Source organism: Molothrus ater, chromosome 9 (genome assembly GCF_012460135.2).
Source record: "Molothrus ater isolate BHLD 08-10-18 breed brown headed cowbird chromosome 9, BPBGC_Mater_1.1, whole genome shotgun sequence".
In the NCBI taxonomy this organism is placed as follows: Eukaryota; Metazoa; Chordata; class Aves; order Passeriformes; family Icteridae; genus Molothrus; species Molothrus ater.
Genome location: NC_050486.2, coordinates 28,445,130 through 28,468,620, shown reverse-complemented (window position 1 = coordinate 28,468,620; position 23,491 = coordinate 28,445,130). Strand labels below are relative to the sequence as shown.

General features: G+C 44.4%; 1 protein-coding gene across 17 annotated transcripts in view; it reads right to left on the bottom strand.

Moving 5' to 3' along the window:
* NFIA (nuclear factor I A) overlaps positions 1-23,491 on the bottom strand; it is a 349,114-nt gene that overhangs the window by 75,693 nt on the left and 249,930 nt on the right. For all 17 annotated transcript variants that reach the window (XM_036387934.2, XM_036387930.2, XM_036387932.2 and 14 more), the window contains 3 exons: positions 14,234-14,308; positions 5,211-5,328; positions 2,737-2,864 (listed from right to left, as the gene is read on the bottom strand). In XM_036387934.2, coding sequence (XP_036243827.1) covers positions 2,737-2,864; positions 5,211-5,328; positions 14,234-14,308 — 321 coding nt within the window. The remainder of the gene's footprint in view (positions 1-2,736; positions 2,865-5,210; positions 5,329-14,233; positions 14,309-23,491) is intronic.

Genomic DNA, 23,491 nt, shown 5'->3' with positions numbered 1-23,491 from the left:
TTTAGTCTTTAAACTTCTACTGCAAATTTCACTGAGAAGAAAACAAAACACCGAAGCTCAGAGATTACTGTATGCTAAAAACTGTGCCACCATTTTGATTGTAGATTAAATCAATGGCAAGGCCTTTCTCTGGAAATAAAGACATCGGAAAGGATGGATCTGAATCTGGTCCAGGCCCCAAAGCTCCCTCTCAGAGAGGACTGCTGTGGAAAGTTCCCAGCTAAAATGGGATGTTAGCATCACTTGTGCAGTTTTCAGGTGACCAAATTATTTTCTAGGCAGATGCCCCACTAAAGACTCCTCAAACATTTTGGAGGTGAAACTTCCGTGTCAAACACAAAAGGCCACAGGTTAGTGTCACACCCAGGTGTGATGTCTGTGCACAGACCACAGCAGGACGTGTCCCTTGGGGGAGAACCTCAGGCCAGTGACACACCACTGCTGCCCTGGCAAGGAAGGACACTCAGCACTGTTTTGTCCTTCACCACTGATGAGCTGTGGCTCTTCAGGTAATCCCTCTGTCAGCCGTGCTCTTGCAGTGACCCTGTTTCACAGACAAGCTGAGGCAATGAATTCAGAGGACAGGCTGCTGGAAAGCCAGGGCAGAAGCACTGGGGTAGGGCTGTGTGGATATAGCACAGGGATGGCTTGGAAGTGCATCCCACGTGGGCAGGATAAAGAAAGCTCTTTTTCTTCACATCTGTGACAGTGATAGATGGCTTGGTGAATCTGAGCTATATCTAGTTGGTACCTGGCTACAGTCCCTGATGCTGCAAGGTGATTTTCTGCCATTTTACAGGCAAGACTAAGCAGAATCTGGGATTTTTCTATAATAAGTGAGGAAGGTCATGAGGAAGGAAGAACCTTCTCTTGTCTGACTTGTTCTTGCCTTTCTGAGCAGGAAGTTCGACATAGGCAGCTGTGCTTCCTCATGATGGGCACCCAGTGGTGCCAAGAGCAGCAGAGGTGCTTTGGGTAATTCCCTTGCCCATCTCAGCAGCTCAGTGCCACCATCAAGCCAGGGCTTGGACGAGCCAGAGGTAATGACCACATGTGGGGAAAACCACCAGCAGTGACAGCAGAATTGATAGCCAACCCCTGGCTGTTGCACAAATGGAGAACATTTGTCATTTCCAACGAGTACCCCAAACTTTGGGGGAAGCTGTCCCCCAGCCTGGCAGTGATGCAGAAGCAGTGACCCCACCAGTTTCCAGCCATCTGTGTCTGCAGAGCAGGCTGGGATCTCTCCCTCCAAGCCAGGCTTTTGTCCGCGCTCCTGCCGCTCCGTCAGCACAGGTTCAGCACAAGGTGAAGCTCTGCCTTACATCATCTGCAGCCTGGAGCTGATGGAGGGGACAGCCCCTGGTGCCTGGGAGCAGGACACCTCAGAGCAAACAGCAGAGCCCTGGGGACGGCGGTGGCAAGGCAGTCACGGGGAGCCTGGCACTTGTCTGCCTGCAGGTCCACCCTCTCCTCCTGCCAAAGTGCCACATCTGCAGTCAATAAGGGCCCACAAGCTGGCTCCTCCTCATTAGAGGAGAGAGGGCAGCTGGCAGGGGATCCTCCAAGGGCTCCCAGGCACAGGAATCAGTCTCCTCCCAGTCTGGAATAGCCCAAATTTGGTGACTTTCTGGGCATGCTGTAAAGGACAGCTGTTTGACAGGGTCTCCAGAGAAAGCTGTGGGTATGTTTCCTACATGATGAAGGATATAGGTGGCTGGCCATGTGCCCACAGAACTGATTTTAATGCTGTGCAGGTCGAATTCACTTTTCTGTGCTGTATAGTTCATTATACACAGTGCCCTGGACAAGCATGTGTTTCTTCCAAACAAACCAAACCCATACTATTTTAAATCCAGACAAACAAGAAAGACAAAAAATACGTATTGCAAAAGATCCTTTGCACTTTTAGAGGACCTTCCCAAACCCTGGGAGGCACTGCTTGCTTTCCTCTAACAAATAAGACTTCTGTTATTTTTATTGGCAATAAATACTTGATTATTTAGCTGTAAGCAACACTGAGGCATTAACTTCACCTGTGCACATAGCACTGACCCAGAAAAATATTTCCAAGAGTATTAAGCACCCAGATGATCTCAGGATAAGTGATCAATGGACAGTCAAGTATGTAACATAACATAACCCAAAATAATGATCAACAGGAAAGATCACACACAAAAATTAACTGAGAAGAGGCCAAAGAGCTTCCTCAACATTCTGAAGAGTAACATCCAGTGATATCTGTTCTGATATGAAGCCTCCAATCACACTTCACAGCATTACAGATTAATAAAACAACTCCTTCTGTAAGTCTCTTAAAAGTCATTACTGAGTGATCTCAAGTGTTGTATAATGCTTGAAAAGTCCTTCTACCTTATATAAGTTTAGGGATATTTATTTAAGCAGCATAACTGATGGAGCACAGCCCAGACAGGTACTGCTTTTTGCTAGAAAAAGCTATCCCAGAACTGGATCTGGACAATTTGACAGAAAAAGACCGCCTATCTTCTGCTGCATTATTTAAATACTTCAGATATTTGGCCAAAACACAGAAGTGACACACTACAGAAACATTCACAGCTGCAGGAGCAATAAAACCACTGCCATATTTTCATGAGGCCGTTTCTCGGAAGTGACGAGACGTCTAGAGCTGGTCACCTCTCTAACACAGCAATCCTGATAACGAAACAGAGCAAGTGGAGATGAAGTTCTGGGGCTCTGGGAGCCGGGGCTTACCTGGCTCCACTTCATGCCATCCACTGGACTGGCTGCCACTGCCTGGAGAGCGCCCTTGGCTTGTGTAGAACGGCTCCTCACCAGGGCTGTCCATCTCATCCTCCACAGACTTGAGACGTTTTGTGGAGCTGAGAATGCAAGGAGCACACAATGAGGGCATGGAAGAGGAACCAAGGCACTGCTGTTGGGACATGCTTGAGAATAACTCAAGGTAGAACAGATTTAGGGCGCTTTGGTGAGATACAAAACAACATTTCACAGGCCAAACCCCTAAACACGCACCAGTTTGACCAGAAGTTAGGCTGACATTTAGGCTTTCACAGATTCAGAGTAGGACATTTTTCAAAGCGCACAGAGGTCAATAAAAAGGCAAGAATTTCATCTGCATTGCATGATTCTTGCAGTTTGAATGAATATGGTGATGACATACGAGACTTATTTTCATTGCCAGATTTTTTCACGGCTAATTCTGAAAGCAAATTGTTTATCTGTTCAAACTTTTACTTTCAATCTTTTCAATTAGCCCAGTCCCATAAGAAGGACCAGAGGCAAGTGGATGATGGAAGGATCCATTCTTGGTTCAAATGTTCACGCTATCCTACAATAAGAAGCATTTGACTCTGCAGCTGTGCCAGCAAGCACAGAAAGCCCCCAATGGGTATCTCTGGCCAGTGTCAGCATTAAAGAATCCCCCTGTGATACATCACACCTCCCTCACCAGAGGCTCAGGACACAGAAGAGCCCTTTGAGTGGTCTCTGGTGGCCGCTGGCTCCAGCAGTTCTGCAGGGAGAGGATCCCAGAGCCAAAGACACTCAGCTTGGCTCTGTTTTCCATAATGAGTTGTACAGACTGTGTGGGGACCTTACTGAGAATTTCTCTTCTAAGTACTTTTCCAAGGCTGGGCCAGCTCACTTCTTTTTTTTTTTTCTTTTCCCCCAAATCTGTATTCTATTAAGACTTAAGGCATTCAAGAACAGGCTGCTCTGTGTAGGGGGAACACATTTAGCAGACATAAAATCTTCCACTCTCGGTTTAGAGCTTGCAGCCTCCCCACCCTAAGCTCTGCACAGGTAGGAGCTGGCGGGTGTGCAAAACCAGTTGGTGAGAAACAGGAAGAATAAGTCTTGTGGCATGTGTGGAATGCAGGTTTGGCCATTCCTTAATTTAGAGAATTGTTATGTGTCAATAGGGGAAATTGTGTGCATACAATATAATTACCGCCTGATAATTCTGCTGAGTCTGTGTATTTAAAGAATTTTTTTTTTTTTTCTGACTGGGAACAGCCTAATGAGAGGAAAACAAACATATTACCAAGTTATTAACTACCCATGCTGTTTATAATTAGCTCCTTATCAGTGGTAGCTATTTGCAGAAGAATAGAAGAGCAACAACTGAGCTCTTAAGTAACATTAATAACCTCACTTTTGCTTCTGGAGTCACCAGTAAATTCTACCTGAGAATGGTGCTAATGATGAGTGCTGTAGGCTACACAGTTTACAGGCAAGAAAGAAACAGCACAAAGTTTTTAATTGATGTGTAGTGGGAATTGTAGTCACTGAGCTCCATAGCGTGCACACTAAGTGCAAGACAGAATGTTCTTCCAATCACTGCAAACTGTAAGAAGTTACTGCTAAGAGCCTCTCGTTAAAGATTATTATTTTAAAATAAAAACAACAGCTATATTCAAACTACAGAGATTTTTCACACGTGCACTTGCTCACTGCAAAGCTGGTGGCACTGCAGGCTGAGATAAAAATGTAAAAGAGCGTTAGGCAGGAGTTGGACTTTCTTGTCATGTCTTTGAAATAAGTGATCTATTTTGGCTGTGGGGGAAGAAAAATCAATCTGGTTCCTTAATAGTGTTCAAGACTACTCGAGTGACTGAGCTTGTTTATAAATCTAATCTCATGGATGATTAAAGTGAAAGGTAAAAAATAAAAAATATCCTTGTTTGATAGTTGGCATCTAAATCAAAATCAAAATCAGATGGGGCAGTCATCTGCATTAGCAATTTGGTTTTCCAAAGGCTGAGTCACAAACTTCTAAATGCTTTATGAAAACTAAATGCTTTATAGACCAAGATCCTAAAACAGTCTTAGTCTCACAGGTATCACTTTTTACAATAAAAAATACATTTAAGTCTATCTTAAGACTTTCCTCGCATCTTATTATGCTCCAAGTTCTCTTCTGCCACAAGCCAAAACTCAGCAATTCCAGTGGAACTTCTCCTGATACACCCAGATAAAACCAGGAGCTACACAGGTCCACGCAGCAGTTTTTCTTAGAGGCTTGCACACACAAAAAGAACTTTACTGCAATCCAGCTGAACATTCAGGTCTGTGAATCTGAAACAGCTCCACATCGTGAGGCCCCCAAACAGCTTGTCAGAGAATTTAATGGTTACTTTCCCAGATGAGTAATGATGCTGGCCTGGGTTTCCAAGGAACCTGGTGGTAGGCAGGGATTAAATTACCTGGTAGAGGATGTGCTAGGTAAAGACCTCCTCATTGCTCCTGGGCTCATGCTGTAGTACGAAGAACTTTCCAAATCTGAGAGGGAGAAATTAGGGCCTGTTCCTGCAGCTATCGGTGCTGGGGAAACAAAAGAGATTGCAGTCAGTAAGTCATGCGAATATGGCATGAATTGCACTTCAAAATCACTTTCTTCTTCCTCATGGGTGTGTTTAGTTTCACGATGGGAACAGGTGGGATGTGGAAATTAGGAAATGCTAATGGTACCTGGCATTGCAATCAAGAAGATGGAAATTTTATCAAGAATACAGTGTTCCATGACATAGAATCTCTCTTACATTCCTCCAAAGATATTATTATTATTTTTTAAAATTAAACAATTACGGCACTACTTCCTCTAAGCGCTGCTTTTCTATTAATGTCATTCTAACATTTAATGAAACTTGTTGCTTTTAGGACCACGTTGTCTCTATTGGCATGGTTACAGATAGGCTGCATCATCCCTGCAGAGTGCTTGGCAGGATCTATAAGCAGCACAGGCAGGGAAATACACACCTCAGAACCTCTGGGGTACGTGTGATGTACAGCCACAAGCACAGAGGTTAAAAAAGCAGATGAGAAACTTCAGTTCTTTTGTGCCTAAGAGCATCTGAGCTTTCCTCTGGCCTCTCCTCCAGCTAAATCAGAGCTAGAGACATACGACTCCCCAAAAGTCTTATCCAGCAGTGACCTTCCACTCTTCACCCCATCACCTTACCCAGTACTGAAATTTCTCTTGCAAAGGATACGAATCCCTGCAATTTCCCTGCCCTGGATCTTTGGTTTCACATTAAACATCACAGATTCCTACACACCCTGAAATTTGCAGGCACAAGCCATGAACTCCATGTGCTGTATTCTTCTGGGAGCAGACAAGGAGCAGAGCAGCTTAACGTTGGAGCCAGCAGAGAATGGATTTCGTGCTGAAATGCCACTAATACAGCAAATGGTACCACGTCCACTGTGGCTGTTCCAGTGCTATTCACAGGACAATGCAACTTCGGGGGCTGACAATCACAGATCATGAGTTTCTCTCACATTTCAGAGCCATCTGAAACAAGGACGTCCTGCACAATGAAATGCACCAGCTTGGCCTGGGCTGCATTGTCTGAGAGCCCTGATTCACAGCCACAAAGGCAAGGCAGTCTCAGTGCCACACAGGGATGCTGAGCCAAGTTTAATCTTTGGTCTGAGAACCTGGCCCATTTTCAAACATGAAAAAATCTTTCAGTCCAACGGGGAAGGAGTGAGGAAATGAAGACAGGATAGCTCCTATCACCCAGCTAACATGTCTGGGCTGGGAGTGCTGCCACTGACTGTAACGGGGCCAGTATTTCACCCCAAGTCTTAAGGAGCTCACAATGTCAGATTTGACAGAGGAATAATGTAGCTTTGCAGCTGCCTCATCATCCCCACAAGACAATTAGTTGTTGTTTGGCAAGGATCTTTAAGAACGTCATTGAGACAGAAAGGGAACAGCCTGGATATCCACGGACTTCTACAAGCAGGGGACGGAAAATGCACAAGGCCATTAAAACTTGAGAAAATCTGGAATGGTCATTAAAAGGAATTAAGTTGGGAAGTAATTTATGACAAGAACACTCAAATCCTTTGTTATCTTCTCTTAACTATCATAGGCTTCCTGCACACTGGGTGTATATGAGAGGGTGTGTTAACAGAGGCAAAGAAAAATTAAGCACAGTAAAATTAACTGGTTTTATCAATTTGTGCTTTCTGCAACAGTTTCCTGACAGCAGCTACAAGAGGCTGTAAAACTGATGAATTTGCATGGAAAAAGAAACTGGTGTAAGTAATTTGTGTAAAAGGTAACAGGGACATGGACTGCTATAATTCAGACACCCTGCAGATAGCAGACTGCTGCAGTGTGTGCAGTTATGGGTTAGAAAAATGACCACACTGCAGTCAGTCTGACTTGAATGGAAATCAATCATAAAGGTACTCTCTGCAGCATCTACTCCACAGTTTTCAGCAACTTCCTTGCCAAACAGATTTGTGCTCTGCAAACCCTTTCCTGAGCAATTCCTCTGCACTCTCTGCCTCCCAAACTTACAGGTTAAGCACACAGTTTTCCAAACAGGAACATAAAAAGGCAAGCATTAAATTAAAGCACTGTTTCTTTCTGAGGCACAATGAACTTCCTGGACATTGCCAGATTTATGAAACAGTTTTATTCCAAGGAGATAAGGAAGAAAAACTGGTATGTGAGTAACGCTCCCCTTCTTTCTTTCCCCCTGCCCCTGTTTATTGCCTTTCCCCAAATCCTGGATATTTCTTGAGTTGGCCCTATAGAAAAAAGGAATGTGTCTTCAGAGCAGGGGTAGGGTAGGAACAAGCTATTGCTGATGCTGGGTGAACTCAGTGCATGGCAGAAAGGGCTGACCCCACAGGGGCTGATGCCTGGGTAGCAAACACTGAGGATGCTGTGCTGGTCACTGGCCAAAACCACCTTGCCACACTCAAATGCCAGTGTGAAACCGGGGGGTTAAAGAACAAAACTCACCTTTAATAGACACCAGCAGAGGTTAAAGTGCCTGGCTGGGCTGTGGGGGCCAGTTCCTGAACCTTTGGCAGTCCTTGCACAGGAGCCACCACCCTGCCACCATCAGCTCAAGGTCTCTGCCCCAGAAGTGCTGTGGCAAAGGTTGCACAGGGCTGAGCTGCTCCAAAATCCCTTCTCCTGCCTTCCTGACACTGCCTGTATTCCATCAAAGCCCATTTGTACCTTTGCTTGCAGTTATTGCATTTATTGCCATAAATCACAACAGCGTGCTGGAGCTGTGGCTGCCCCATCCCTGGGAGTGTCCAAGGCCAGGATGGAGCTACCTGGGATAGTGGGAGGTGTCCCTTCTGGAATGAGATGGGCTTTAAGGTCCCTTCCAACCCAAACCATTCTGGCATTCTATGACTCCCAGCAAAGGCAGCATGTCTGCAGAGTATGCAAAGGGATCAGAGTGGTGCAAACTGTGCCAAAACTCTTATCTGAACTAAAAAACACTGTCTAAACTAAAAAACACTGTCTAAATGAAAAAAACCTCAGTCTAAACCAAACCTGTTCCTTGCAGCATGTGGCAATCCATCACACAACCTCCCTACCCCTGTTCCTACGCCCCAGGAACACGCTCCAGCCCCACGTGGAGCAGGGTGCTGGGAGCTGCAGCCTCACAAACTCCAGGCAATGACATCTAAACCACACCATTACCCCTGCAAGAAATGCTCTGCAGCAAAGTGACCTCCTGACAGCTCAGTAACATCCCCCAAATGGGAAAGGATGTCAGAAACTGCAACTGTGACTCAAAGCAAAAATCTCAAGATGCCGCCTGACCCAGGGCTGTGAGCTGGAAGGAGGTGAGAGGGAAGGATCCCTCTTGCCCCACACCCAGCCTGGAGCCCCCATTTCAGCTGCTGGCATCACAAAAACTCCCTGTGCAGCTGGGACACACTCAGAGGGGCAGGAGGAGCTGGTTTGCCCAAACAGAGGAGGAGGAGGAGGAAGGTTGGTGCCTCTGCCTGACACGTTTCTACTCCCAGGATGCAGGGCAGCATCACCCTGCTCCCAGTCTGCTCCCTCCAGCTCAGCTCCTCACCCCAAATGTCAAGAAAACTAATAGAGAAATTAAGAAAAAGCCCTCTGACTAAACCAAATTGCAATATTTATTTTGAAAAAATTACTGAATTACAGAACAGGAAACCCACTAAATAAAACTAGCCAGGCTGGCATTTGTCTCCCTTGGAATACGGCACTTTCTTTAAGCCACGTTAATATTTACCCTCTCTTTTTTGTCCCCATTTGTATGTATTTATTTTTACAGAGGGGCTGGGATGTGACTAAGATCATTACACGTGTAACACTGCAGTGAAGTGATAATGTGTTTAAGGTTAAATGGGAGAAACATGACATTTGACTAATAAACTTTTTCCTGTGTTGTGACTCCATAAACAAAGGGAAACACACTGTGCTGCTGCTGCTGGGAGGAAAGGGGAGCTTGGTGGTTTTTTTTTTTTTTTTGCAAGGCCTTTGTTTGCTCCACACTGTATCATTAGATTCAAAGAGGCTTCGCCGAATACAACAGATATGAAATGTGTGATGTTCATTTTAAAATTACAAGTACAGCCTGCTATTGACCATCTAATTATGCTGAGTTCCATTTATAAACATAGCTAACCACTAAGTTTATAGAGACTTTTTGTGCTGCTTTAATAGGATATTGATCGAGAGCAAGGTTTGAGTGGACTGCCATTGAATTGTGTAATGGCATACAAAAGGCAAGGTCACGGCAACTGTTCACTCTATGCCTGCAGTCTATTTTTTATTATAATCTTTTTTTCTCCCTCTCATACCCAAGCCCACACAGAGAGTTTTGGATGGCAGTGCTTTCCTAAGGAATATAGAGTATCTTTTTAAATGTTAATTTTCATGCTGCCGACTTTAACTGCTTTCACTAGTGTAGTGCTTAGGATAGCAGAAAACACACGGGCTGCAGCTCAGGGACAGCAGGTTTATCACACCCTGGCTGCACACACGTGTCTGTGAGGAGGAGAAAAGCCTCTCTGGGCTACAAAAAGGCATCCACTGCCCAGCCCCTCCACAAGAGCCAGGGCACCCCACACCTTGCCAGGATGGGCTGGGATTCACTTTCCCTGTGGGAAAAGCTGGACGAGGAGGCTGCGTTTCCCTGGTCGCACCCATGCTCCGTGCCTGGAGTGCTGGCAGTGCCTCCCCATCCCAGCCCTTGCCCTCATGGCAAGAACACTTCAGCCCCTGTCTGCATCCCCAAAGCTCCATCCCCAAGCCTGGCACCTGCTGCATCAGCGTGGGTGCAGGATCCTGAGCTTCCCAAAACGTCCTGCTCACACCTGTGGAATTAGTCCGAGTGTTTCAGGGATAATCAGCTGGGCCATTTCTGTGTGTGCACAGCAGCAGGGAGCAAGTTTGTGTGCTTGTGGTGCCACAGGCTCACCAGAAGGATTGGAAGTCCCCCCCACTGCTCCTCACTGCACACAGCACACGTTGAAGCCAACGTGTGGCATTTTCAGGCCAGGGTGCAGTCAGAATTCCCTTGTTTATCAGCACGAAGAATGATGTCATTTTGACAAATAACACACCACCAAACAAATATGTTTGATTTGGCTCTAGCCAACGTTCATAAATCCTAAATCTTTCTTCACATCCTGGGCAGTGCAGTTTATCTGGCTGCTTGAATGACCTCTGAGGGAGGAGATCTTCCCAGCAGCTCTCCCTGCACATGGTGCAGACTCAAAGCCAAGGGGGGATGCATTCCCCGTGCCTTTTTCCCTGCTCCAGCCCTTGCCAAGGGAAGGGGACACTCTGCAGCACCTCTGCAGAGGGTCTCCTCCAGTGCCCTGAGATGGCTGCCCGCAGTTAGTGGAATATTTTCCTAAGCAGGGAGAAAAGGAGGAGGTTTCACTTGGCCAACAGCTGGCTGTCAGCTCCCAAACCCGTCCGTCCCCGACGCTTCTGCCTCTGAGCCTTTTGTTGTCAGCACAGACCTCTCCAGAGAGGGAAGAATGAAGCCTCTGTTATCTGCAAGGGTCTCCCCAGTATCTGGGGTGACAGACAACACTCAGAGAGGAGCTCACACCCTCTGCCTGCTAATAATGGAGGAGAAGTGACAGCATGAGCTGCAACACCCACATCAGACGGGCTGGAGAGGAGTCTTTGTTTTTTCAGATGCACATCTATCTCTTTTCTCTGTTTTACTAGGCTCTGCAAGACTCAGCAGCTGGGCAGCATTTCGAAAGAAAATCTGCATCTATAGGACTGAAGAAAGCAAGTTTCTGTTACCAGCACAGTCTAGACTTGTTCAATAGCTCACAGAAAGTGTGATGATCAGCACTGATAGGCAAGATAGATAACAGAAACAGCTGACCTTTCACTTGATTAATTCATTCCCCAAATTTGCATGACGGAGACAACTGCCTCTTACTTGAGACTCCTTGTCATGTGGACCTCTGGGAACTTTACTAAATAAACCCGGCACATAATTGCTACCCACAATATTTTTAAGATTAATTTTGGATAACAGCTGCCTCAGGCCAGTTAAAACTGGGGGAAATCACTTATTTCTATCACTGCATTACCAAAAGCAAGCATAGAAAGAAAAATAACAGTGGGCATATACACAAAGATGACCTTTTTGGAAAGAGGACTGGTCTGAAATCAGGACACAGGAACACGCAGACAACCCAGAGAGGGTTATATCAACTTTAAAAGACCTTGCTTACCAATTTAGGCAAATATGCAGCAATTACCTTGTTGCTCTGTTATGTTAAATAATTCTTTGAATATGAGCATGTGAATTAATACTGAGTTTTCTGGGAATGTGCTGCTGGACTTGACACTAAACATATCCCACTGGGTAGCCAGGGCATGTCAGGCTGTGGGCTTCTCAGACCTCATAAAGTAAACAAGGTTAAGGCTGGTCAGTACATGTCTGGGGCATCTCCAAGGAAAATCCAGGGTGCTATCAAAAGCAGTGTAGCTAAATCAGTTGCTGGCACTCTTCCCTCTGAGTCAGTTCTGAAGTGATATCCCGATATGCTTTGGGGACACTATTTTTGGTAGAGGTGCTGGCTTGTAGACAGGATATAAAACTGAGGTCTTGACCTCCCAGGATTATTAAAGAGCCCATGAAAAACAGTGCAAACTCCCGTGTCTGGAACAGATAAAAGCTGAATCTTTGCATTTTTCCCACCATCACCTCCTTTCTTATTTCTAATAAAGTCCATGCTCTTCCTGCGTGCAGGTGCCCCATCCTTGAAGGTGGTGCACGTCAACTGCAAGCAGAGGGAACATCTCAGACACAGCTCATAATTTGCAAAACATGCTGAGTGCTAGGATTTCTGATACCCAGTGTTTCAGTTTAGTTACAATAAAATATCAGGGAAAATTAATAAGCTTGAAACACGATGCTCACGAGGTCAGTGCCAAGCTCTGGGGGAGGCTGGGAAGGCTCCAGCCAGGAGTGGGGCACTTTCCTAGGAAAAGTGCACACATGGAGCACGGCTGACAGAGTCCAGAGGCAGCTCTGCTGTGCAGGGCTCCTCCAGCCAAGATAAGGCTGTGGGGAAATGGGATGCCTTGCAGAGGGGGAGGGTGAACCTTCGGGCTTCAAAAGTCTCATGTTGTCACACTGAAGTGAGGTGACACAGCACGGAGACACTCAGATCCTGGTGACAACCTGGGCTTGTCCACCCTGGCTGCAGGTACCAGCCAGTCTCTGCTCCCTGCACAGCCAGCCAGATGCCAAAGTCTCTGCTTAAGCACTTCAGCAAGTGAACTGACTCGCAAATGTGCTGAGCTCTCAGCAGCTCCTCTTGACTTCTGAGTCCTCTTAACTTTGCCCTTCTCCCAAAATCCCCACCAGCTGTCAGGGAAGGAAGCTCGGGAGAAATGTCTTCTTCAATGTTTTTCTCTCTGCCTCTCTCCAGGGCATAGAGCTCTCATGTATCTCCCCCTTGCCATGCTTTCCTTGTACCATCCTTCTTCTGAATATAAAGCCAATTTAGTAGCTAGTGTCTTTCCAAAAGAGGAAATAAACCAGGAAAATCCTCTGAGAAACTCTGTGTTCTCACTCAAAACCATGGATTTTCTACTAGGTTTGTGCCAGTTAGATTCCAGCCCCAGAATGACTTAAATTACATTCCCAGAGCCAGCACACAAATAAATATTTCTGCTATCTAGGAGGCGAACCATTCTTATCATTTAAAGAGACTGGTTGCACCCTAAGGTTTTAAAGGGGCACAGAGCTGAGGGTTTCACCTGGAGCAGTGGTGATTGGTGATAATGTGATATTATCTCCACACTAGCTGGAGAAAAGATCACAGAATGGTTTGGGTTGGAAGGGACCTTAAAGATCACCCAATTCCACCCTGCCATGGGCAGGGACACCTTCCACAGCACTTCCAGGTTGCTCCAACCTGGCCTTGGACACTTCCAGGGATGAGGCAGCCACAGCTTCTCTGTGCCAGGGCACTCCACCCTCACAGGGAAGAATTTTTTAGATCCCTAAAGAAATCCCTACAGGCCTGGTCTTGCAGCAGTGTCTCTGCGAGACCCTGTCCACACTCTTTCCTTGGGCTGTCTGGATTATGTCATAGCAAAATACAATCAATGCACCTTTGATCAATGGAACAGGGTGGTGACAGGTGCTCTTAATTTGGTGTTGTTAGTGAGTATTGACAAGGCTGTAATGATCATGCTGCAGCGTGTCACTCATGCTGCGGGCATTAGCATTCTTTAAAGGTCACATCCCAAATCCTTCTGGAAGCCAGAATTCCATACAGCTAATGGAAAACGTGGGCCTGGGGAAGTCAGGATGTGTGACATTAGCAGGGCTGAAGTTGGCACAGCTGTTGTTGGCATTATTAATGACTTCAGCAACTTGCAGGTGTACAAACCCCAAATTCAGAGAATACCCTGAGCTGGAAGGAACCCACAGAGATCATCAAAGTCCAGCTCCTGGCCCTGCACTGGGACAGCCCCAAGAATCACACACATGGACATACACATGGCATGGATGAACACAATGGGAAAAAACAGCATCAGAAAATTTCCAGGTTTACAGTGCACAGATCAGGTAATTTCCAGAGGTCTGGTTACAATACAGCCCTTGGATCCTCCAAGGGATCCATGGGAGGCTGATCTCTGTATGCATTTGTCTGCACTCTGCCCATTTTCAGCTGGGTACCAGACAAGCTTATCAACTTGCACATGCAAGTTTGCAGAATTGAATTCTTTATCAGCTCACTCTAGAATTCTGCTGGTTTATTTTCACCCATTAAAAGAAGTGGCACATAAATGCTGTCCACTGTCAAGAAGTGGGGAGAAGAGAGTCCTAATTTTCAAGATGCTGTTTCTGAATTGAGGAAGGGAACAATAAAAATCAAAGAAAAAAATAACTTGGATTGCAGAAACCGCATAAATCAGACACAACATGATACTTACTTTGTGAGACTCTTACTAGCTCAGTCACACTGAAAACACCTGATGTGACAAAACTGTCCTGGAAGCCCAAATGTCCTACAAAACAAACAGAGAGAGAGAACTGCGATTAGCTTCAAGCATTTAATGACAGTATTCTCAAATACTTTACTTTCATTTAGACTTAAAATGTGACATCTAATTTCCCACTTAGCAGTAATTATTGTTTATGTAGGTGGGTAACCAGTCATACAGCTATGTAGGCTGCTTTGTGGTTTCTATCTAGAGGTTAGGAAAGCTAACATGACACATCAGCAGGGAGATTTTTACATGTTAAAGCATCTCAACAGGAAATCTGAAACAAAAGAGGACTATTTTAATAAATGGTTACCTTGGATGACCCCTAATGACTTCACAACTGAAATGAAAATACTGTACCTAGGAAACAGATAGGATAGCTAAGTTCCATAATCGTTTTAAACATTATTCTCTAAAGAAACATCTGATCAGGATTATCTACCCATTCATTCAAACCAAACAAGATTTAAAGATGTATTCTTCATTTATCTAAGGTTACACTAGGGGGATCTTAGGAGAGCAGATGGTTAAAAAAAATTAAATTAAGGCCTTTTCAACTAAAAAAAAAAATAATTCTAACATTTAAGACTAGGTTTTGAAGGGAAAAATAAATCTCAAGTTAAAAAGTATTAACTTGGTGGGCTGTCTGTAGGAACCGGGGCGGAGGCATCCACGCTCACCTCCCCTGTGCAAGGAATGCCTCGACACTCAGCATCAAAATGTGATGGCACTTTACATAACAGCATTTTCCTTCTTCTCTGCAAACATGCCTACCACCAAATGTTCATTTAATTTTCACGGCTATGCTCAGTGACAAAGGAGCAGCCCGGGCTGCAGCCCAGGCCGGGATCCGGCGGGACAGAGCCGGACCTCAGTGAGAGGGAGGGAGGGCAACGCTCGGCCGGCCGGGCTGACCTCCTGCTTGGGAAATCAGGGTCACAGCAGAAATCGCAGGATAAAGGGATTATTAAAAGAACTGTAAAGTCCTGCTTGCCCACAGGATAAGTGGCACACACCTTTTTAGGTTGTCCTACTTAGAGTCACTGATTCCGGCGCACGCACACATTTATTATTGAATGTTTTGCAGGGCCACCATCTGCTCTGCCGGTAATTGTTTGTCAAGCTCAGAACGATTTCCCTGCATTCCATGTATTCTCCTGCACCCCACGCTCCTGCTGGGAATACCTGTGCACCCTTCTCTAGTGGTCAGAGCAACAGGACTAATGCCAGCTGCACGTTTGTACCCCTGGCTTTTCTTTTTGGGGTTGTTTAAACAAACCCAGAATATCCCACTGCCATTTCTACCTGTGGAATGGGATGCGAAAAGAATGCACCTTCTGCACAGGTCTGCAGAGGGTGGAATGTCAGGCTACGTGTCAGGGAAAGGTTTGGGAGAGATCTGGAGGGAGGTGAGCCTTCCACCTCCAGCCAAGATCTGATGGAATTCTGCTCCTACACAGAAGAAGTTCCCTGTTTCTGCAAGGAGCCCACGGTGCCAGATGAACGCAGTCTCTAAGCTAACAGACTCGAGACAAGTTTCTGCATCAGGCATGTTTTTATACTCCAGCAATAATGATGAGTTTTCAAACTGTGTATATGTATATCTTTGGGCATCCTTGTGTATGTGTGTATACATATGTATTATGTACACAAACATATAAATATACACAAATCTGTCATGCTCCAGCTGTAGATAAATGTACTATAAAATATTGAAATTGATGCTGAAATTCAACACAAACAAATTCCTCAATCTGCAAACAAGGTTTTTATTTACATCAAGAGAATAAATTTTTCCCTACTTCAAATGAAAAAAAATGTTCTTACAAGCTTTTATTTTTCCTTATTTTCAATTTAGAAATAGCTCCCAGATAGCTGTAAGTGCTATTGCCTGAACTGCTTTGTATTTTCCCACAATAAAGGTGATGACTACCTCATTCTGCTTTTTAGAAACGGTTGCTGCCCATACACAACGTTTGTTCATCGCCGATTTCCCAAGTATTTTTAATATGACGATCTACTTTTCATATGCTGCAGCAGACCTGCCTATTGAATTAAATGATCTGTGAATTAAAAATAATTCTCTTAGGTCTTCACTGAAACCACTCATGTGCCTAAAATTAAGCATATGCTTAAGTGCCTTGCTGGATCGGGGCCAGGACGCTTACTACTCCGCAGAGCCCTTCAGAGGGAAGCCAGTCCATGCTATGTAACTTCTCACACTGTGCTCATCATGGCAGCATCTGAGCAACTTCCAGAAGTGCATCCAGCAATGCCACGAACATCTGCCACGTGCTGTTTTTTTCTGCAGCACGCCACCCTGGCTCTGCTCTGGGGTCCACTCCCACCTGCATTTCCCAGGCAGGATCCCGCAGCATGGAGAGTGAAGGTGAAATTTAAATATGGAAGGGGGAAAAAAAAAACAACCCTGAATCACAGGCACTATAGGATATTTGGCTGATTTTTTAAAGGGAAAGCCCAAAGCCCTTTGTAATTATCCAGTAAAAATGTGATTGTGGCAAGGCAAACCACGTTACTTTAACCTGTCACACACAGGTGAAACCAGAAATGAAAGTGCCATTTTAAATACATTCTAACTCTCAGGGCATGAGAGAAGATGAGTAAGTTATCTTGGGCATGCTGACTTCAGTATTCCTCTCTCTGGTACACTTCAAATGCCCACTTACTCCTGCAGGAACATTCCTTATTGGGAGTACATGTAATAGTAATCATTAAACAACAGCATGCAACAAGCATGGCAAGATTTTCACCCTTCAATACCAAAAATAAACATTTCACAAATGAAAGGTGAATTTCACAACTCTCCAATTTGATATTTACTTATAAACATTAGGAAATCAGGGGCTTGCCTTGCCAATCATTAAGAATACCCTGATACCCACAAAAGCCTTGCCCTTGGCTTAGAGCTGGATCATGAATGTATTTTAGGGTATGGTTGGTCTGTGAATTTGCAGTTCAGTAGAACCCCATGGAATTTTTAAAGGTTTGCCTGGATGGCTCAGACTGCAAAATCCAGGCCTAAGACTCTCGTTTTTGCTGAGCTTGGATAACAGTGAGAGAAGAAAACGAGGGAAGTAGTACAAAGAACTTAAACGTGTAAAAGAAGAATTACTGGGAAACAGCAGCACTGACAAAAGATGTGAAGCCAACATTATTAACAGGGGTCAAAATGTAAAAAATGTACCAGTTTGGCTGATCCACTTAATTCTGAATGAGGAGAAAAATAGGTAAAGTCAAGCAATTACATATGCAGATGTTAGCATTAAGAAGCTCCTGCGCTGAAAAGATGATTAAACATCCCAAAAGCTCCCAAGATTTACTTTTCATAGGGCACTTTACTGAAATACTTGCACTGTGATAATTTTGCTCAGTATCCAAGAGATGGGACATTGAAACTGCTGTGTATGACAGGCTATGTCTGCAGCTTTGTGCAGCAGTCACAGTTTGGTAGTAAAGGAGGTGCCCAGAATGAACCTCCCAGAGTTCATTCACTGCAGTTTTGGGTACAAATTAAGACACGTGGCTGGCCAGGGCAGGCCCTGACTCAGCAAAGCCTGGAACATGTGCTCCACTTCCATCACACGCCTGGCTAAAGCACGTGCTCACTGCCCTGCCAAACAAAGATGGGCTGACAACCTCCAGGAGGAACTAAATAAATGGTTCAATCACTCCTTCAGGCAAGTCTAGGGGCAGGTGGGACTTTGCTCACCACCTAAGATCTCACTTCAGCCCACAAGGATGATCATGTTTCCCTCAGGGGGGAAAACACCCAGGATAATAAGACCAAATTGAATAAAGAAGATCAGGATAGTAACTATTAAATCATTGTGCACAACAGCACGACGTTATTGTACCAGGTACCACATGGAAAACATTTTTCCATAACTTGATGGCTGCTTTAATTGGGGAGAAAATTCCCAATGCCATTTACATATTCTTCCTTTGGATCCCAGCAAAGAAGCCAGAAGAAAAGGCTTCAATTGCTGGAGCCTAATTCTGATCTCTCTCAAAGAAGTTTTAAACAAATCTTTCTACACTGATCAAATAGAGTTTCACCTCATTTTCTCTTAATTTACACTGGCAGAGGAGAAATCAGGATTAGGACTTGTTGTCTAGTGCTATTTGTTTTGAATTATTAAGCAAACATTCCTATTTCAATGAGTAAACGTGTACAAAGGCAACTAACCTTCGTCCTAAAATGGAGTTTACAGGGAGAGTATTGTCTGCTTTCCCAATTAATGCAGTAAAAAGGAGTCTCAGAGGTTGAGCTACCAATCAAGAGCTTGTGTTGTAGCTTGAGAAAATCATGACTGATGCAATTACTTTTATGTAGAAAGTCTGAATATAGTCTATAGGTTAAAGTTCATCGGGTTATTGTTCCTTAATTGAATATCTGAAGATGTTTTCAAGGTGCTCAAGGTATTATTGTTATTTAATTAGCAGGCTTCCTTGCATATTCCAACAGTATTATTTTTGCTGTAAAATAGTTAGATTGCACCATAAATATATAAGGTATTTTCTAAACAGAGATGCAGCTGGTTTCCTGAAAGCCAAGCTTAAATAAAACCAGGAGAGAGTTACTCCTTTGAAGATGAAGAAGCCCAAATCCAGTTATTTTTCTTCCACTACAATCTGAGTGACAGTGTATTGAGCTTCAGAGAACAGCTTTTTGGGAGACTTTGATTCCTTTTCAGTGTTTTGAAATTACACAAGTCCCCCAAACTAACATTTCTTAGGCTTTTTTCATGTTCAGCATCTCACTATACATAGCCATCTTAAAACCTTAAAATAGTAATAATCAATTAGGGTCTCAAGCCTATTATCTTAACCAAATGCCTGATTAAAAGAAAAGCCCTCTCTGCTCGAAGTGCAACTTGATTCCTTTTGGTTTTATCCTCTATCTAGATAATCCCATGTTTCACAAACAATGCGGAGCAATAATGTGGATGAGAAAATTAATGTCTGTATCACACAGCACACGCAGGCCTGGAGAGAGGGGATGTTATCAGAGGGAACCCAGCTCACCCCCAGGACTCCCAAAAGATTAGCTGTTCCATGGCTGAGGAGGATGGGGCTGAGGGAGTAACTCCTAATCTGCATTCTCCAGCAAAAAAGGGAAGGACTGAACATGCGTGCTCCAGTCAAGACCTTCATAACATTTACACCCTGCTTAATTGGAAGGTGAGTTTATCAAGGCTGGGCTGACCCAGCTGAGGCAGCCCTGCCACTGCTGAGAAATAGCTCAGCTCTATCACACGCTGGAAACACAAAGCAAGATCCACGGGGCTAAGCTGTGTATCTAAAAAAAGCTAAATCTGAATCTAAAAAAAATGGAGATGGAAGAGATCATCTATGCCAGCCACAATATTCTGTCCAAGGGAATGTCTGTGCCATTCTGATGGCAGACAACACCAGGCTGGGATACAGCATGTAGGAACAATGAAATCTGCATTTACCAGCAGCCCTCAAATACTGATCACCAGAGCTGCCACAATGGCCTTATTTTAATTGCTTTGCACAAAATGCATTCCTCAAATTTGTAAATGATAAACCTTTAATGGTAAATCAGACCACATTTTTAATTCATGGACATTTTGTAGAAGAGTTAAGCAAGTCATTATACATTAAAGGTGATGCAGAAACCTCTCCCTCCTCCCCTGACAAATGCTCTCACTCTTATTTCGGCTTCTTATTTCCAATATAATTTTAATGCCACAGCAACAGCTCACCTTGGACAAATTGCACATTTTCTTATGGAAATAACTGTGGGGCCACATGTCAGAGATGCTGTTATTTTCCCTGACTCACTACCTGCCTTTGGCTGAGGTTTTAAGAAGCACCAGAACTTTCTTTGTGGCCCATAGCAGGATGGATTAGACCGTCCAGGGCATGTTGTGTCAGTACAATAGAGGAACACTTTTAAGACTTTAAAGTCATGTAATACAATTCTAGGCTGGATCTTTCTTGTTAAAAAAAGTAGAATGGGAGTGATTGAAAGAGAAAAGGGCCAATATTTGACAACAGAAATCAGCATAACCTCCTAACAGCGGCAGTCATGGATGACTGCCCTTTGACCCGGGGAGATTATGTGGGATTTCAATGACAACAGCTGGAAGTGAGCATGTGAGAATAGAGAACACAGATCTGAGGCCTCCTACAAAAGACTGCACAATCCCTGCCCAGATCTGAGTGTTGATTAGAAATTGTTTCCTGGTCCTGGCTTAATAGACTGTGATAATGAAAGTTTTGTTAACCCTTCACAGTATGCAAAACCACTGGTAAATGATTTGCCTTTTTGGGTTTTAGCTAAAAAGTCTGTATCCAGCAGACAGTGAAATTGTCTGTCTAAAATTGCTTGGTTTTGTGGGTGCCCAGAGCTCAACTTCAGCTCCTTTTCCATATGGTTTGTGGCCATTGGGAATCAATGTCTGCTGGGGGTGGCTTGGAGGAGGGACTCTCACCCATCCCTAAGGAACTCATCCGAGCAGGGATGCTCCAGAGGTGAATCAGAACACAAATACATGTGTAACCTCTCCCTGTGTGCTACCTTTCCTACTCGTGGCACTTTAGAATCTCTAACGAGAAAAATGCCTAATTATGCTTTTGATATTTGTCATATGGAGCTTCAGAGTCTGGGCTGCAAATTAATAAATGTGGGGCCACAGCAAACATGGCATCAGGTGTGTCACCAAGAGCCTGATCCTGCACGGATCCACTGCAGCCTCAGCTCTTGGGAGATTCCAACTCATTTTATATTTAAGTGCAGAGATAGTGGAATTAATGGAAACTTATTACCGTTAATGAAGCGATTACAGATTGCAATCAATCATGTCAGGTTTTGTCCAAGTGGTGGCACAGGGATAGCTCCTTTCTCTTGAAGACAAAGGTCTTCTTGAAACATTGAAAGCATTTCAATTCACATTAAAGACCTTGTGTAATGGAAACCATTCCAAGATCTAAGATGTCTGCTGTGGGTTTTCATTTCTGATGACTCCTCACATCACTGGGTACTGTTCAGTGCCCGTGTGTGTGAGAAATCAGTTAAATACCGTTTTTTGATATAATGATAAAAACTTAGAATCTCCCTGTCTACCATAAACCCAATTTGATAAAAAAACCTGCATTAATACCGATAGGGGCCTATAGCTTGAAAAACAACAGATGTCTTAAATTAGCATATTTCTGTTTCAGGTCCTCCATCCAAAAATGAAATATTAAAGAAAAGAAGAAAAAAATCATTATAAATGGTCATACTCATTTGGCAGCTTATAAAATAATATGCCTCCTCAAAAGCGTTTCGAAGTAAATGAGATGAAATCTACCTTGGGATAATACTTCTGGAATATTTATAGCATCCAACAATAAAAAGAGTAATAAAAAGAAAAGCCTGCCTCCCTGAAAATAATAATATGAAGGAGTTATTTGTCTTCATATTTTCACATCAACCCTGGTTACAAGAGCAATGACAGCTGAGATCTCCAAGGTCTGTGGTGATATTGCCAGTGACTCAGTGTCCAAATGGAGCTCCCAGGGAAAGCTGGCAGCATGCAGTGCTGCAGGGTGCTCCCTGGGCACCCACCAACAGGCACCCACCCACCCCATAGGAAATTTGGGCACTGGAGGGGAAGACCCAGAAGGGAATATTGCCATCCCTGCCCATCTCCATCTCCAAGGCCTCCGTAAAATAATGTCCCAGTCATGAGCTTGGCATTGCACTAACCTCAGGACTCCCCAGACAGCTGGGAAACCTCCTAAAGAGAATAATGCAAGGATCATAGTTCTATCCACTGGCCGTTTTTTGAAGTTTTTGCTTCATTTTTTGACCTTATTTCTGGTGGAGCCTGAAAGTGTGGGTTTGTACAACTTGCTTGTCTGTGGCCGATCGCGTGCGCTCCATCAGCTGCCCCTTGCTCCTCTCTCCATCCCCTGCCCTTGCTCCTCTCTCCATCAGCTGCCCTTGCTCCTCTCACTCCTCACCAAGCATCAGCTGGTATTTTGCCTCCTGGATCTGCCTGCCCTCGGGTTTCTGGGATGCTGCTGGCAGGAGGAAGGAGCCGATGGCAGGGCTGTGCGCTGTGGCCGCGTTCCGGTGCGCACACCACCAGAGCGTGCCTTGGAACACGCAGAGTCTACTTGGGTTTACACTGCTCCGAATTAGAATTTAGCTACAGTATTAATGCCATAAATATTATTGTTCATGCTGTGTGAAGAACATCAGTGTGAAAATAAACGTAAGGATATTTAAAAACTGGTGTGGAATACTTAGGTATTCAGACTAATCACGGGCTGAAATAAGCACATTTGTTTCAAATCCTGTTTATAGCACTGCAGCCCCTCCCTCCTTTAAATCTTCCTCTTAACCATAGTGATGTTTATTGAATACCTGTCATTTCTCCAGCAGCATGTGCCAACAGCGGCTCACCAGTGCCAGGCTGCATGAAAACCCTTCTGTCTCCTATTCTCCAAGGGGCTCCCTTAGATCAACCACTACCATACCCAATACACTGAAACCCATAAATTTGCAGATACTGTAGTCAAAATTCTTAGCAGGAAAGTGCACCCATTTTGCCCAGTGTAGCATACTGAAATATCACATGGTGAGAAGCATTTCTCACCATGTGTAAACTGTCAATTTGATTTGAAATTAAAATTTTTGATTAACATGAGCATTTCTGAGCCTCCCGCTGGCAGCAGCCCTATTGCTGAAAAGTGACATGATTTGTGACACACATGCTGTACAGAAGCCCCATGCCAGCAATTGTTAAAACCATTTTCATTCTGCTTTAATACGGTATGACACTCAGGAAAATAATTTTAATATTTAGGAGAAAGAGGGTAAAGGCTTAAGGACTGAAGTCCTTTATGGGTGTAAAGCGGGATTAGAGCAGCACGGAAAATCGGCACAGAGGTCTCCCCATCTCACAAGTCATGTCTCTTTTCAGCAACAGGAACCATCTGCAGGAGGCTAAGAAAGGTCCATGCCGAAGCACAAAGCCTTCTTTTAAATCCAGTTGATATTTCAAACACAGCATGATGTACTTTCCACCTATGAATGCTGAGACGCTTGTGCACGGCAAAACGCTTGCAACTCCAATAATTAAACCCTCTCGGATGGGAGGTAGGATTTTCTGGTTTCCACAGCAGTCTGTTATTTTTCCATGTTTATCATTTCCCCGGAGGTAT